Genomic DNA, 16,981 nt, shown 5'->3' with positions numbered 1-16,981 from the left:
CAATGTTATTAGTTTTCACCAAATGTTTGAAGGATGTTTGAAAAGCACATGAAGATCCCAGATGATATGTACCAAAGAGAGAAAAAAAATTAAAGGGAAAATTTACATCTGTAAAAAGTAACAGCAACATGTATATATCTAAATTCCAACTTTATAGTAAGTCCACATAGTCAAAAGTAATAAAGAACCTTTTCTAAACATTAAAACACATTAAGCAAAACGAAATGCTTAGGGAAAAAAATAAGGAAGCCTGTAAAACTGGCAGTTTCATAAAGAACCTTGGGTTGCCAACATGTCTTACCCGTTGGTATATAGAGCATTGATAAATGAATACACGGCAGCTCCATCCTTTGCACGAATAATGGCTTCCAGGTTTTCTTCAAGCACTTTTTTATTGTTCTGGACTCCTCTCAAAATCTTCTCAGCATCTTTCAATACAGATCTTGTACTGGTTTTTTGAAGCTTAATGGAATTCTGTGGAAGATCAGCAAGTCTCGACATAATCAGAGATTCTTTCGGCTTAAAAGGAAACAAAGGCAAAAATGTCACCATGTAAAACTCATATTAATTATATTAATACAAACAAGAGCTACTACTCTGTTTGGGGCTATACACTACGCCCATATATTCAAAAGACTCAGTTTGTCAAAATGAAGAGCCTATAAAAGAATACTTGGCAATTCAGTTTTCTTTCCATTTAGAAGTACTACTGTGAATGTTAAGTGAAACAGGGCTGGGAAGTCCACAGAAGTTCTGCGCAGTCCAGTGGCCAATAAAAGCTGTTATCTGGCGAAGAAAGCTAAAACAAATTAAGAGCAAGGTGGCTCTAGGTATGCACAGTAACACTGTGGACTAGATAAACAAGGGCCATTCAAAGTTCTCCTCTGCTTCCTTCCTCTCCAACAGAAGCTGGAAAGCTAGAGGTAGTCACGTGGCTCAGTCCTAGACTGGGAGTGAAAACAGAAATCACCTGGTGAGGGCTTCTGGAAAAGTTTTGTAAATAGAACAGACTAGGCTGACACGTCCTTTTCAGTGCTTTATCTTCATTCTTCCTCTTGCTTTCCATCTTGATAATGTTTTTATTTCTCCATAATTTTTACCATAACTAATCATCAATTTTAATATCCTATTCCTGCTTTACCTGGAGTATGCCATTTGTTTCTTTCCTCTTTTGGCCAAGATCATAAAGAACATCATCAGACTTCTGCACAGTCACTTTAGCTGCTCCTAGTTCTTCATAGGAAGGAAATCTTTGAGAGGACAGAGTGTCAGTGCTGTAAAAGATTTAAAAATAAAGTTTCCTGAGGCTGGCCCCATGGCTGAGTGGTTAAGTCCACGCACTCTGCTTCGGCGGCCCAGGGTTTCACCAGTTCGAACCCTGGGCACAGACATGGCACCACTTATCAGGCCATGCTGAGGCAGCATCCCACATGCCACAACTGGAAGGACCCACAACTAAAAATACATAACTATATACCAGGGGCTTTGGGGAGAAAAAGGAAAAATAAAATCTTTAAAAATAAATAAAGTTTCCTAAATTGTCATAAATTCAGTAAACATTTGATTACATAAAACTTTGATACATTCTTAGTTATAAATTACTAAATGGTGTCCTATTAAAATTATACAATGAAATTAATCATTATGTGATTAAACTTGAAAACACAGAAAATTACAAGAGACAAAATTACTCTGACCAGACTGGTATAGGCATCACAGGAAAAGAGCAGAGAAAGGTTTTGCTTTGAAGAAACTAACATGCAGAAACACTTTCAGAATCACAAAGTAAGAACCTCTAAAAATCCACTCCTGCATAAGAGAAAAGAGAACACTGGCAAAAATCGTCAAAATCAGCTTTTTCATAACTCTGGAAATTAAACAAAGCCTTACAACAACCCAAGGAACATTTAATCAAGAAAGGGCTGACTCTTGGTAAAGACAGCAAGCGTTACGGCATTTTCAGTTTGCCCCGTTCCCAGAACCCTCTCCCCAACTCCATGGTAGCCTTGAAAATCAACAGCCACACAACCACTGTAGCTGTGAGAACCAACAGCCTCACAGCCACTCAAACGAGCAGAACAGGTCTGGAGCTCCTCAAAAAGTCCCATTCCCAAGGTTTCTCTTTATTTGACCTGACTCAGAGCTAGCTCAGTGAGAAACCCTATCTATCCCTAGGTCATTTTTCAAAAACAGTGGCAATCATGTAACATCTCAGCTGCCTGAGGTGGCCATTCCAGTTGAGGTGAACAAGAAGGGTGCCAATAAACTAAAAATCTGGGGAATGAGATGTCCATGGTAGAGCACTAAAAAACTCCAACATATTACTGGGGATCTAGAAGGTCACATGCATGTACAGGGCTATGCGCATGCCCAAGAAAGGCCTGAGAAGGGCCTAACCTCTCCTGTCTGGCTGACCTTGAGGCTCTGTGCAAGTAGGAAGCTACGGTTGAGACAGATTTACAAACTGCTGGAGCACTGAAGGTGTGCCCCAACACACATGGGCGAGAGCGCACACACACACATATCCCCCTGGCAAAGAGAGGGAGGCTTATTTGTTCAAGGTAGTTAAGGAAATCTCTTTCTAATCACTAGCTGACTTAGCTAACCAAATAGAGACTTGCTGTATATGACAAAGAATACAGACTTTACAGAATTAATTCAGAAAAGTCACTAAACAAAAGGCAATAACAAGAATGACAATAACAAATCCTGGAGGGTGGAAGAATCTGATTTCCAGAGTTTCCATGTTATATTATTTAAAATGTCCAATTTTCAACAAAAGGTTATGAGACACACCAAGAAACAGGATAGTACAGCTCATACACAAGAAACAGCATAGTTAATGGAACTGTCCTTGAGGAACTCCAAATATTAGACTTACTAGACAAGGACTATAAATTAGCTATTACTATAAGAAACCACGTTCAAAGAATTAAAGGAAAGTATAAGAACGAAGTCTCCCCAAATAGAGAATATCAATAAAGAAATAGAAACTTTTTTTAAAAAAGAAAGGAAAAAAGAACTAAATAGAAATTCTGGAGTTGAAAAATACAAAACTGAAATGTAAAATTCACTAGAGAGGCTAAACAGCATGTTTGAGTTGGCAGAAAAAGAAACAGTGAACCTGAAGATAGGTTAATTGAGATTATCCAGTCTGAGAAACAGAAAGAAAAAAGAATGAAGAAAAATTAAGAGCCTCAGAGACCTGTGAAACACCATCAAGCATATCAATATACCATGTAGTCCTAGGAGAGGAGAAAGGTTATTTGTACTATTTAACTAAATAAAGAAATAATGGCCAAAAACTTCCCAAATTTAATGAATATTAATCCACTCATCCAAGAAGCTCAACAAATTCCAAGTAGGATAAACTCAAGGAGATCCACACATAGACACATCATGGTCACTGTCAAAAGCTTAAGACAAAGAAGGAATCTTGAAAGCAGCAAGAGAAAAATGACTCATCACATACAAAGTTTCCTCAATGAGATTAACAGTTAACTTCTCATTAGAAACCATGGAGTCCAGAAGGCAGTGAGACAACATATTCAAAGTACTGAAAGAAAGTCAACCAAAAACGCTATATCCAGCAAAACTGTGCTTCAAAAATAAAGGAGAAATTAAGACATTTTCAGATAAACAAAACTGACAGAATTCATCACTAGCAAACCCACCCTCGCAGGAAATACTAAAGGGAGTCCCTCAGAATGGGATAAAAGGATACTAGACACTAACTTGAATCCATATGAAGAAATAAAGAACACTGGTAAAGATTAACTACATAGGTAAATATAAAAGACAGTATAAAATGTATTTTTGTTTATAACTCATTTCTTCTCCTATCTGATTTAAAAGACAATTGCAAAAGCAACAATAATAATAAAGCTGTACAGATGTGCTTATAATGTATAAAGGTAATTTGTATGACAATAACAGCAGAAAGAAAGGGGAAGGGAATGAAGCTATACTGGAACAAAGTTTTTGAATTCTACTGAAATTAAACTGGTATTAATTCAAACTAGATTGTTTTAAATTAAGATGTTAATTGCAATCCCAAGGGCAAACACTAAGAAAATAACTCAAAAAATATAGTGAAAGAAACAAGGAGGCCAGCTCCCTGGCCTAGTGGTTCAGTTTGGCGTGTTCCACTTCAGTGGCCTGGGTTCAGTTCCCAGGAGTGGACTTAAACCACTCAACAAGCCACGCTGTGGCAGTGAGCCACACACAAAATAGAGGAAGACTGACACAGATGCTAGCTCAGGGTGAATCTTCCTCAAGCAAAAAGAGGGAGATTGGCAAGAGATGTTAGCTCAAGGTCAATCTTCCTCCATGAAAAGAAAGAAAAGAAACAAGGGAATTAAAATGTTACATTAGAAAATATCTACTTAACACAAAAGAAGGCAGTATAAAGGAATAGTAGAATTAAAAAAAGACCTAAGACACATGGAAAACATATAGCAACACGGCAGACACAGATCTTACTTTATCAGTAATTACATTAAACGCAAATGGACTAAAACTGTACTTTGTCTCCACATGAAATTACTAAAAATGTGGCTCTTTTAGTTATTACTGTAGTTTTCATGACATTCAAGATAAATAAAATTATCATGGCCTAAATTGACTAGATTTTTAAAAAACTTTTATAATGTAAAATTTCAAACATACAAAGAAGTAAAAAGAATAGTATAATGACCTCCATATATTCTTAAGTAGAATAATCATTGACTCTCGACTATCTTCATTTCATCTACACTCTCAACCCAGTTTCTCCTACCTTGCATTGGATTATTTTTATTTTTTCTTTTTTAAGAAAAAATCTTTTTTAAAGATTTTATTTTTCCTTTTTCTCCCAAAGCCCTCCTGGTACCTAGTTGTGTATTTCTAGCTGTGGGTCCTTCTAGTTGTGGCATGTGGAATGCCACCTCAGCATGGCTTGATGAGCAGTGTCATGTCCGTGCCCAGGATTCAAACTGGCAAAACCCTGGGCTGCCGAAGCAGAGCAGGCAAACTTAACCACTCAACCGTAGAGCCAGACCCGGATTATTTTTAAAGCAAGTCCCAGATATCATTTTATCAGAAATGAATAATCTGCATTCATTAGAAATTAATAATCTGCAGGGCTGGCCCCATGGGCAAGTGGTTAAGCTCATGCATTCTGCTTCAGCGGCCCAGGGTTTCCTGGTTCAGATCCTGGGTGCAGACCTAGCACCACTCATCAAGCCATGCTGAGGTGGCGTCCCACACGGCAGAAACAGAAGGACCTACAACTAGAACATACACCTATGTACTGGGGGGCTTTGGGGAAAAGAAGGGAAAAAAAAAAGGATTGGCAACAGACGGTAGCTCAGGTGCCAATCTTTAAAAAAATAAAGAAATTAATAATCTGCATTTTGAGAAAATTAGAAACATTCACTTTATAACTATATTATAGAAAAGAGAGAAGATCTATTAGCAGCACAAAATAGTAACTAAATCTAAGACAATTTAAAAAGCAATGCTATAAATTTACTGACATTCCTAAAGAAATTCTAGAACTGTGAAGAAATTTCTATTCAATATAGCTTTTATTCCAATCTCTTGTTTTTACCTGTCTCTCCTCTCAGGATTCCATCCTATTTTTGACCTAGTTAGTGAGGTTTTGCCCAAAGATTCATTTTTTCTTGTCAAAGAATCATGATTATTCAAAATTTCCTCCAATAGTCTTACATTTCCTACAATAGAAGAAATATGGTATCATTTTTCAAGGACTAATTCATTTCTCTTTTATATAATAACTCATATATATTTGTACTAAATTAGCTTCTTATAATGATTATTTATATGTATTATTATTTACACAATTCACTTTATTTATAGGCTATAAATACACCATAAAAGTAAAAGTTTAGGCCTGAATATATTTCTATCACAGAAAAAAGGAATTTGAATGAGAAGTATCATCATCACAAAGCCCAGTAAATTAGACAATTTTTATGAATAGTAAAAGAGAGATTTAACTATTTCTTCACAGCAACTATTAGCTGAATCTTCCCTTTAGCCTCATCTTTAATGAGACTACATAATAACTTTTTTTTTGGTGAGATTGGTTTGTTTATTAAAGATTTTATTATCTTTTAAATTCCTTAAAACTCTTTAAAAGCATCCAAGGCAAAACTTGAATGCATTTAAATGATTCCAAGAATAAAAGCTTATATTTAACGTGTTCACCTACTTTTACTAGAATGGCTATATTTTAAAGATCTGTAACAAACTATTATTTCAGGTCACTTACAAAAGTTCTTGAACTATTAAACAGTTCATATAATAGGACTTTTTCCAACAGAACCCAGTAATGAATGTCAAATTTCTCTGCATTTTATTACTGAAATTCATGCCTCAAAACAACATAAACATTCTCTAAAATGATCGGCCTTACCTTCAGCAAAGCATTATTTATTAATAACAAAACTTGTTCATTAAAGTTTTAAGAAATAACCTGTAGAAGATAGTCATAATAACTATAAATGTATACCTCCAATCCCTTCTACAAAGAATTTTAAGAAGGTTGATTTGCCTAGTAATTATCATTTAAAGAAAAATATTAAAAATAGAGATCCCACTTAATTTACTACTAGGCACATTAGAGAATTATAAATCACGAGTACAGAACATTATAAAGCATGTTCTTAATTTGAGATAGGGCTAATAAAAGCAGTGAGTGCTAATTATCATTGCTTTATTACCTGTATGACCTGACATCTCCATATTTTCTTTTTCTTCCATAGGATTTTCCCTCTTTGCTATTTTATCATCCTTTGAAACGGGTATAGGAGCAAACCTGCGAGGTGCTGGTGTCTCCAAAGGAGATTTCTGTTTATCAAAAATCTTATCATCAATGTCTCTCGAAGGTGCTTTAATAGAAAATAAAGAAAATCATAAATCTAACATAAAAAATTTTAAATTGCAGTGTTACTCTTCTTATTTTAAAAATAAAACCAGAATTATATGGGATACACAAATTATTAACATATATATAGAAATAACTTCATCCTCACTAGAAATCAGAAGAAATACAAAGACTATAAACATTTTACACTTATAGCTAATAAATAAGAAAAAAAGTATTACAATATTCACTGCTATTTAGGCTGTGGTGAAAATGGCATAGCCAGACACTGCTCATGGCAATGGAAACGGATAAGATCTGGCACTAAGTATAGTAAGTCCTAAAATTTTTATGTATTTTGATCTAGTAATCTTACTCTTGGGAATTTATCCTCAGGAAATAACATTAAACATATGATGATTTTCATTACAGTATTATTTATATAGGAAAACCCCCCAAAAACTGCCTGAGTGTCGAACAACAGGATAACTGTCAAGTAAATTGTGAAGCTGTTATTTAACAGATTATCTTTTTGTCATTAAAAATTAAAATTATGGGGGCTGGCCCATAAGTTTGGTGTGCTCTGCTTCAGCGGCCTGGGTTTGCAGGTTCAGATCCTGGGTGCAGACCTGCACGACTCATGAGCCACGCTGTGGTGGCAACCCACATATAAAGTGGAGGAAGACTGGCACAGATACTATATTAGCTCAGGGCTAATCTTCTTCATAAAAAAAAATTAAAATTATGAAATAACTACGTAAAACATGGGAAACACCTTTGATACGCTAGTAAAAAAGCAGTACAAAATTCTATTTATGCTACCATTACAAGTATATAAAAATGACATATGCCCAAGAAAAAGCATAGAAAAATTAAAAGTTTAATTTGTTGAATTTTTTACTCATTTTTTTTCTTTTAATGTTACCGTCTCTAAAATACACAAAGACACAAATTCAGTATACAACCAATGAAACAGATATCTTTTTCCTTTAAAACTCAAGTCTAAAAAACCAAAATTATGACCAAGTAATTCTCCAGAATTGAGTAGAAAACAAGTGTCCAGTTCCATAGAAAGTACATGGCTGGGTCATACTGATTTGCTCAGTAAGTATCATTTAAAGAAAAATATTAAAAATGGAGATCCACTTTAGGACTATGAGACACATTAGAGAATTATAAATCCCGACTACAAACACCCTAGTTCTGGCCGTAGCTCGGACACTCACTCTCAACCAGGTGACCTTGAGCAGGCAAGTCATAACCTTTCCATGCTTCATCTTCCTCCCTTCACAACTTAAAGATGGAGTCATATTACTTCATACCAGTTTTGTAAGGACCACTTATTTGCTTTAAAACATAAAGCAACTTACGAGTATAAGGAATCTTTAATGCCTGTAACACAGCAGTGTTCTAACAAATCAGATGTTGGGGATGTTGCACTACATGGATCTGCATATCATTAAAGGGATAGCCCCTTGATGTTCATTAGTTCATTATTCAAATAGCGATAATTTGGAGACACATTTATTTATTTACTTTATCTTTTTAATTTTTCATTATTTTTTTATTACAGTAACACTGGATCATAACATTATATAACTTTCAGGTGTACATTGTAATATAATTTGAATTCTATGTAGATTACATCATGTTCACCACCCAAAGACTAATTACAATCCAATTGATTTACTTTAAATTCCAAAGGTTTAATACAAACAAGCTATGTATTCCTTTGTTATTATAAAACAAAGATTTTTAAAATGCTATTAAGATAGGCTTGTATTCCTAACTCTTTGAAAATATTTAGAGTTTATAATTATACTCAGGTGGTTTCTCTCCTGACAGAATCAAGAAAAACAGTAAATATGCAGTTTGTCAGAGAACTAGAGAATTGATTACAAGCATTTTGATACTAGCTGAGTAAAATTTTTCTAAATTTGTAAGTGCTTCTGACAATTTATTTATTAATTAAAACCAGAAAGTAGAACATGATCCATAACTTCACTGAATGTATTTCAAAATTACCTAAAAATTACTTGACCTAAAAAAGAACTGATTGTATAAAACAAAGACTTAGTCTCCTGCAACTTAGTAAATAAATTTTCAGCTTATATACCACAGAGAAAATTCACAGATGACATTTTTTATTCATAGAGAATAACACATTTTTACCTTGTTTGGAAGCAAACGTGTTATATGAAGATAGATTACTGCTAGCAAGGTTTAAATGTTCTGGTTTTACAGAATATTTTTCCACTGCTCTAGGAGCAGGCATAGTAACAGGCTGAAAATGACCAGTCTTGAACGCAGCACTAATGAAATGAGTCTAGAAAACATAAAATTATTTTATTAATTTCAAATATTATTTGAAAGAGTTAGAAGACAAAGTACATTGAAATTTACTGGAGAACACGAAAACAATTTATTGGATTTAATAAACAAGGAAAACATATACATTACAGGCAGCTATTCACTGCAGCACAGATGCCACTGGAAGGCTATGGCATCACAAAGACCTGGGTTAAGCCTGGCTCTGTGGTGTGACCTTGATCATTTTATTTAGTCATTCTAAACCTCAGTTTCTTCCTTTCTACCTCAGAGATGGCTGAGGGGCCACTGAAGCAGGTTAGGAGAAGACCAGGAAGAAGGGGCCCTAGCCCCAGACCTCGACTTCAACCACAGAATTTAAAACCAGAACATCTCATGTTTTACATCCTAGATCATAAGATTTCATTTGAAGGTTTAAAAACCATTGATAGTAAGCACTCAGATAAATAGTAGCCATGCTTAGTAGCAGCAATAATATATTCATTTACACAACACAGTTTCTAGCACTAATAAAATAATAAAAATTGATTTCAAAAGAGAGTTTTATGCCAGGCAAAAAAAAACCCTAAAAAGATTTATAGTTTTACAGAATTCCTAAAAGTGTGTCGAGATCCCTCTGCATGAAACAGATGAGACAGATTCGATGAATTTCATTTCACTAAGCATTTAATGAACTACTAATATCCCTCGTATGTCACTGAAACTTTAATTTTCTCTGTAACTATAAGTTTTTAAAATAAGATGAATTAGCAAAGATTCCATTCTTCCAAAATCAGAAAGTTAATAAATTATGGGGTTTATTAATGGAAAGATGGACGAATGGCAGACTAGCATTTAAGACTAAGTAGGACCCTCTTCTTAAGAAATCAATGCAAGGGCTGGCCCCACGGCCAAGTGGTTAAGTTCTTGTGCTCCGCTTCTGTGGCCCAGGGTTTTGCCGGTTCAGATCCTGTGTGAGGACCTGGCACTGCTCATAGGCCACGCTGCAGCGGCATCCCACACAGCACAACCAGAAGGACCTACAACTAGAAGATACAGCTATGTACTGGGGGGCTTTGGGGAGAAGACGGAGGATAAAAAAAAAGATCGGCAACAGATGTTAGCTCAGGTGCCAGTCTTTAAAAAAAAAAGAAGAAATCAATGTGCTTTTCAAACGTGTCATTTTATTCTGAACAAAAAAATTTTCTAGAAAAGAAATCAAGGGTCAGAGAGTAAAGGTATCTGTAGACTGGAGCCCAGTATTCCGACAGACCCACCCCGAGCCTCTCACTAGATAACATGCTACACACTCAATTTTAGTCATGTATGTACTTACTAAAACTTTACTTTGTAGGTCCATAATCATTCCAATAAAAATACTGTCTTCAACCATACGGAAAGTTCAAGACAAGCTCTATTAAGAAGTCTTGACAATTAGAGGATTTTAATGTTCACTTTCTGATAATGTATTGAGCTGTAAAACTTATTTTTGCATATTCCCCTTAATGTTATATTTTAATTTAACTTGTAAAAGTTTTTAAATTGCATATTAATCAGGAAAAAAAAGTAAATTAAAACCAATGCATTTACAATGCTGATCATTTACTCACTCAAAAAAAAAAAAGAAAATACACCGAGTACCTGAGTGCTGGGTACTTTCCCAGGATTGGAAATTCCAAAATAAATATGAAACTATACTATCAACAGCTTGTGAGGATAACGCTTCTTTTTATAATAGCCCAACGCTTCATATTCAAAAGGCACTAAAAATGTTCATTCTTTTAATTAATTAAATGAAGAAGTAAATATATATAGCGGGTAGTTTTCATGCAGGGGTGTACGGCAGAATCATTGCAGAGCTTTCAGTGATTCCCAGGCCCCATCTCGGACCTGCTGTCTGAGAATCTCAGAGAGGTACAAGCATGCATATTTTGATAAAGCTCTGCAAGTGATTCTGGCGCACATTCCCAGGCTAAGAAGCACTGACGGAAACAAACAACTGCAATGTGCTACAAGCGCTTCATAAATGGTATGAATAGAAAGATCCTTAAAGAAGAAAAACTCTAAGGAGAGGTCTCACAGAACTAGATATCTGAACTAGACTGTGCAGAGCTCTCCACGTAGAGGGGAAGAATGACGAATAAGCACATCCTTATTTAAGAACTAAAACTGCTACAATCAATGAGCTATTGCAATAATCAATGAGATTAGACGATTATTATTATTATTAGATTATTAGAGATCCAAGTGATAAAGACGGTGGATGTGTGCTTGCTTTATTACAGATACCTGCATATCTAGTTGCTGCTGTTGTAACTTTTCAAGATGCTTAATGTGCTGTTCCATAAATGCATTCATTTGCTTTTCATGATCACGACAATGTAGTTTCTCATGTTTATTCTGAATGCTTGTTCGCTGCTCTGTAACACGCTGTAACTGTTTATCAGTCTCCTGTAACTTATTGAGTAACTCTGTAACAGAATTGACTTTTGCTTCCAAATCACTCTGCACCTAAAACAATAAAATTATTAAAAGATATAAAAAATATGCTTTATTACTAGAAAGGTTATTTAAAGCAATTGGTATTGAGAAACGATCAAACCAGAGCTTTTACCCTCTAAATTTCTGATGATTTTATGCCTTTAATTTTAGAATCAGAAATAAAAGGCAGAAGATAGCTATCCTTAAGCAGATCTTTTCTCTGATTTAAAAAATACCAAATTTGCCACACAGAATTTTTATAACGCCAGAAATACTTAAAAATTTAAAAGAAGGAAACAGCAAAACAGAGTAGCTTTGATACTTGACGAATCTAAGGCTGTTAGGTCGACAGCCTTGAGTTCTGGTCTTGGCTCTGCCATCTATTAGCTCGAGGACCTTGTGCCTCCTCTGACCTGTTTCTGGGTTTTCTCCGCTTACAAACTGAGGGGGTTGGCAGAGATGGTCTCTGAAGTCCCATCTAGCTCTAAAGTAAGTATGACCAATTGTCTCCGGTTGCCCAGGACTGATATATTTTCAGGGCTAAAATTGGGAAAGTCCTAATTCTGTAGCACTAGCACAGTGATGAGGGGGTAAGGCTCACAACTCCTGAGAGGTCACCTACAACCACAGGGAGCAACTAGAATGGCCCTCCTCTATGGCTGGACACAACACTTTATAGAATAAGTTCCTAATAAATATATCTACATTTTACAAAGTAGTTATGAACGTCTGGGGAGAAAAATATACTTTTATCAGTGGAGCTGCTGTTGCAATGGCGGCAGCAGTGGCTGCAGCGACAGTGGCAGCTGAGTCAATTCCGCTGGGCGAAGTTCTATTCTCCTGAGAAACAGCGTCCTTTTCTGTGCCTGCATCTTCTAAAAGCTGTACCTTCACTTCCTTAAAAACAGGCATGCTTTGAGCTCTGTAAATAAAAAAGGAAGAAAAATCTATTCAGTAAGCTACAACATTGAACCATTTCAAGAAAGACCTACAAGCGGTAATCTGCTGAAGGTGGATTTTCTTGATTTTTTAAAAAATTAAATCCTTGGCTTTCGCTACCAGTATCTCATCAGTCATTTGGTTAATGAAATGTACTAAGGCTCAGGTCACCAAACACTAAAGAACAGGAGGATCATTTCTTAAAGGCAGTGATATTTCAGAAAATAAGACTTACACATATGACAAAGACATGGGCACAATTACAAAAACAAATAATCAAGAAGTACAAATTTAAAACATCCAGAAAAGGCTCTAAGAATTCAAGTACCAAGTTTTACTAGCAAAGGAAGACAACCCAAGAGGGACTGTTAAAACCGCTGAATAGAATTTTTTCAATTCTAGCTCAGTTAGGTTTAATAATTATCACCTACTTTATTAAAACAGGCACCAAACACACTATTAAGCAGCCTGGATTAAAAACGAGTCCAGCAGGGGCTGGCCCCGTGGCCGAGCGGTTAAGTTTGCGTGCTCCGCTGCAGGCGGCCCAGTGTTTCGTTGGTTCGAATCCTGGGCGCGGACATGACACTGCTCATCAAACCACGCTGAGGCAGCATCCCACATGCCACAACTAGAAGGACCCACAACAAAGAATATACAACTATGTACCGGGGGGCTTTGGGGAGAAAAAGGAAAAAATAAAATCTTAAAAAAAAAAAAAAAACGAGTCCAGCAAATATATACATATTCACAATAAAGCATTTAACTAAATACTAACCCAAACCAAAACAAAAAGACTGGTCAATTTTGCTCTATATCGGCCTAAAAGAAAACAATGGGAGGAACCACTGACAAAACTGAGAAGTCCCCAAGAAAGTCTAAGTAAAACCAGCAGGAATGCACTCTATTTCCAGCTGCTGAATTTCCCCTCCGATTTTTAGGTTTTATTTTTTTCCTTTTTCTCCCCAAAGCCCCCCGGTACGTAGTTGTATATTCTTCGTTGTGGGTCCTCCTAGTTGTGGCATGTGGGACGCTGCCTCAGCGTGGTCTGATGAGCAGTGCCGTGTCCACGCCCAGGATTCGAACCAACGAAACACTGGGCTGCCTGCAGCGGAGCGCGTGAACTTAACCACTTGGCCACGGGGCCAGCCCCCCTTCTATGATTTTTAAATAAGGCACAGAGCTCTTAAACTTACTCCTTTTGTTATTTCCTCATTTCTACTAAGAGCACCATTGTTCTGTCTCAAAATTTTACAGTTATCTTAGCTTCTCTACCTTCCACTTACCTTCTCACACCCAACTGAGCAATTACACGTCGTGCTTTGTCAATTATTTCATCACAATGTGTCACAGAATTATAGAGGCAAGGGAAACCCAACAGGCCACCTCTCCTAATTTTCTAATTTACAGATGCAGAAACTGAGGTCCACAGAGGTAACGGGATTTGCTCAATCAGAGTCACGGAACTAGTGAGTGGCAGAGCTGGGGCCCAGTTCCCAAAGATCTTCCCACGACACCCAGCTTCTCTCAGAACAGCACTTCTCCCTTCCTCCTTCTCCCTCTCTAGTAAAAAACTTCACCATCTCTTGCCAACTCTTTCATTCTCCCACTTTGTGCTTGGTTGAAAAACTTCCCACACGCATTTCTCTACCATTTGAAAATCTAAAATAGTTCCTTCTAGACAACTGAACAGGCTAATTTCTTCGGTTGGCCTTCCACACATCCCACTCTCTGGCCCTGCCTTGGCATCCTGTACATACCTCCTGTTTCCTCACACACCCCATCTCTGGAGTCACACCTCTCCTCACTGACTACAGCACACCACTCTCGCAGCAGACGCCACGCTTGTCCTCACTGTTCTCTCAACCCCCTTCCACCCAACTTACTATATCCTCTCCTTCTTTAAGATCCAATGCAAGCCTTAGCTTTTTCAATAAGCTTGTCCTTACAACACTTCCTCTTGATCTCTCCCTTCATTAATTCCTTTTGTATATACTGCCTCTACCACGCAACTGAGTCTTGAGAATCAGCCATCCTATGGTTTAAATGTCTGTACAGAACAGTTTAATAACATATTGAACGCAATGCCATTTCCGATCAGAGTTCTAATCACTCACTACTCCACATCTGTACAGACTCTCTCCTCAACTAAGCTCTAGGCAACCTGGGGCGGGGGTGAGGAGGCCGACTTCTTTTACACCACACAGCAACTAAGAAAGAACTAAGCACACAGCAGGTGCTCAAAACAGATTTAACTGACTGAGTGGTGCACTAAGAAAACACAATTCAGATAGTCCCTATCTGAAGTCCTGTCTAAAGTCTGAATGTGACTTACCCATTAAGATCTTTCATTCTACACTAATAGGCTAATTGACCAACAAGAGAAATAACACTATAAGGCTAGGCGTCAGCTTCTCTATAGGCTCTTAAATTTTATTTTTTCCAATTATCAAATTAATAAATGCTCAATGTAGCAAATGTAAAGAGCTTCCAAGTGTAAAAAACTAGAAAAATGCACATAACTCTCCCATTCAGAAGAAATTACTTCCTTCTAGTCTTTTTTAGAACTGTTTCTTTATTCCTAAATCCTCTAAATCTGGGACCTCATCTACATCTCAATACTACGCTGCAACTGCTCTTACCAAGACCACTAATAATTCTTCAACGGACACTTTTCAGTCCTTATCTTTATCTACCTCTGAGCAGCGCATCAAACTTCGAATCTCATCTCCCTTGGTTTTGTTAACACCATACTCTCCCACACCTCTGGATAAACTTTCTGAGTGGCATTTAGAGGCTAGCTTGCTGTCTTAAAGGTCTGGTTTTCCCGGTCCTGCCCTCTGCCATCTCTCTCCACTCTCACACCCTCGCAGAGTTGCTTCGACCGTGTCCAGAGCTTAGACTGCCACCTACATACTGATGACTCTACATCTGGATTTCTAGTTTCGACTCCTTTTTGGGAATTTGACCTTTCTATTCAATTTCCTGGATGTCTCATAGCTACCTCAAACCCCTGCCCATGTCCAAAATAAAACTGATTTTCCCAAAGATCCCTTTTCTCAACGAATATCACTACTGACCGTGCATTTATACAAGCCAAAAATTTGGGATCCATCCTCAGCTCTTTACTCACTCCCACATCTAGTCATTGATTCTTGTCAATTCCATCCCCAAATTGTCTTCCAAATCTGTTTACTCCTCTCCAATCCAGCATGAGTCCCACCTTCATTCCACCACTCCCCAGTGTATTCAGGGACAATCTAATCCATCTCTCCGAGATCCCCGCAAAATGTGTAGCCAATCAGTTTCCTGGACTACAGTCCACCCCTCTTCTGATCCATATTTTGATATCACTACCTGAGTTAGCTTTTTAATAAATATATATCATACTTTAAAACTTTTAAATGATTTGCAATTTCTCTTAAAGTCCAAACTCCTTTTAAGGGGTTCATAACCCAGCCCCTTGCTTACCTCTCTACCCTCTCTAGGACCTTCTCCCCGTGATCCTGACACTCAGGCCAGACTCTTCCTTCCTCAAGGGCTCCAGTCTATTATCTTTTATTATTATAACTTTAAAGCATATTATAATATCAAATACGGCAAATTCTCTGTCATTGTTTGTTTTTCCAAAATTAGCTAGTCTCAACAGTGTGTATTCTGTATGTATGTATTCTTAATGATACGTACATAAATTCCCAACTGTACGTCCTTCCAGGTAAATTTTAAAATCATTCTGCCAAATTCCATCTTACCATTCTCCAAATAAAAAAAATCCAAGTGACACTGATTACAGTGAATTCTATCTCTTGAGACGTACTTAGACTTTTAACTCAACATGGGAGTCATTTTTATAGTTCTGATTCAATCATTATTCTCTACATTGCAATTACCTTCTCAGAGGCCATTCCCAGTTTTTTTAAAAATTCTGTTCATTTTATCCTGAAGTGGGAAGATCTACTCTCAACAGGCAAGAGGGTAGTGTTCACAGTTACCTCTCACGGTCCATTTGTTTATGAACAACTTCTCCCTCTCAGCTCTGAGAGTTTGGAGAGTTCTGACTTGAAGGCAGGTTGATAAATTTCCTACTGTGGTGGAGCAGCCACTTCTACTGGGGGTCAGCTGGATGCAGGTGGTAATGATTTTCTGTCCAACTGAGTCAGATGTAATCTGCAATTTTTAGTTCAAGTATAGAATTTGAGAGACTGCACCACCCCCTCATGCCCTTACTTTTGCTTTTTCTTATATATTTATAGACCCCAGGATACAATTTACCATCCAAATTCTTCTCCTAACCACTATATCACACAATGGAAATTGTAGGCTGAACAAATGTAAAAAGGAAAGACATGATGAGGCCAACAATCCGGCTAGCTCAGATCACACCCTTGT

At 36.9% G+C, this 16,981-nt stretch overlaps 1 protein-coding gene across 9 annotated transcripts in view; it reads right to left on the bottom strand.

Moving 5' to 3' along the window:
• KIAA0586 overlaps window positions 1-16,981 on the bottom strand; it is a 107,187-nt gene that overhangs the window by 82,865 nt on the left and 7,341 nt on the right. For 7 of the 9 annotated variants that reach the window (XR_011432146.1, XM_023627813.2, XM_070249811.1 and 4 more), the window contains 7 exons: window positions 12,404-12,578; window positions 11,465-11,686; window positions 9,041-9,194; window positions 6,726-6,893; window positions 5,591-5,714; window positions 1,142-1,274; window positions 302-519 (listed from right to left, as the gene is read on the bottom strand). Coding sequence is in view for 8 of the 9 variants with exons in the window: in XM_023627807.2 (XP_023483575.1) it covers window positions 302-519; window positions 1,142-1,274; window positions 5,591-5,714; window positions 6,726-6,893; window positions 9,041-9,194; window positions 11,465-11,686; window positions 12,404-12,578 (1,194 nt within the window). In the remaining variant the exon portion in view is untranslated. Of the gene's footprint in view, window positions 1-301; window positions 520-1,141; window positions 1,275-5,590; window positions 5,715-6,725; window positions 6,894-9,040; window positions 9,195-11,464; window positions 11,687-12,403; window positions 12,579-13,788; window positions 13,881-16,584; window positions 16,760-16,981 lie in introns of those variants that run through there. The other 2 variants (XM_023627809.2, XM_023627812.2) reach the window with 2 other exon arrangements.

The sequence above is a fragment of the Equus caballus genome, chromosome 24, assembly GCF_041296265.1.
Source record: "Equus caballus isolate H_3958 breed thoroughbred chromosome 24, TB-T2T, whole genome shotgun sequence".
In the NCBI taxonomy this organism is placed as follows: domain Eukaryota; kingdom Metazoa; phylum Chordata; class Mammalia; order Perissodactyla; family Equidae; genus Equus; species Equus caballus.
The sequence above is the reverse complement of the archived record's forward strand: the minus strand, read 5'-3'. Positions and strand labels throughout refer to the sequence as shown.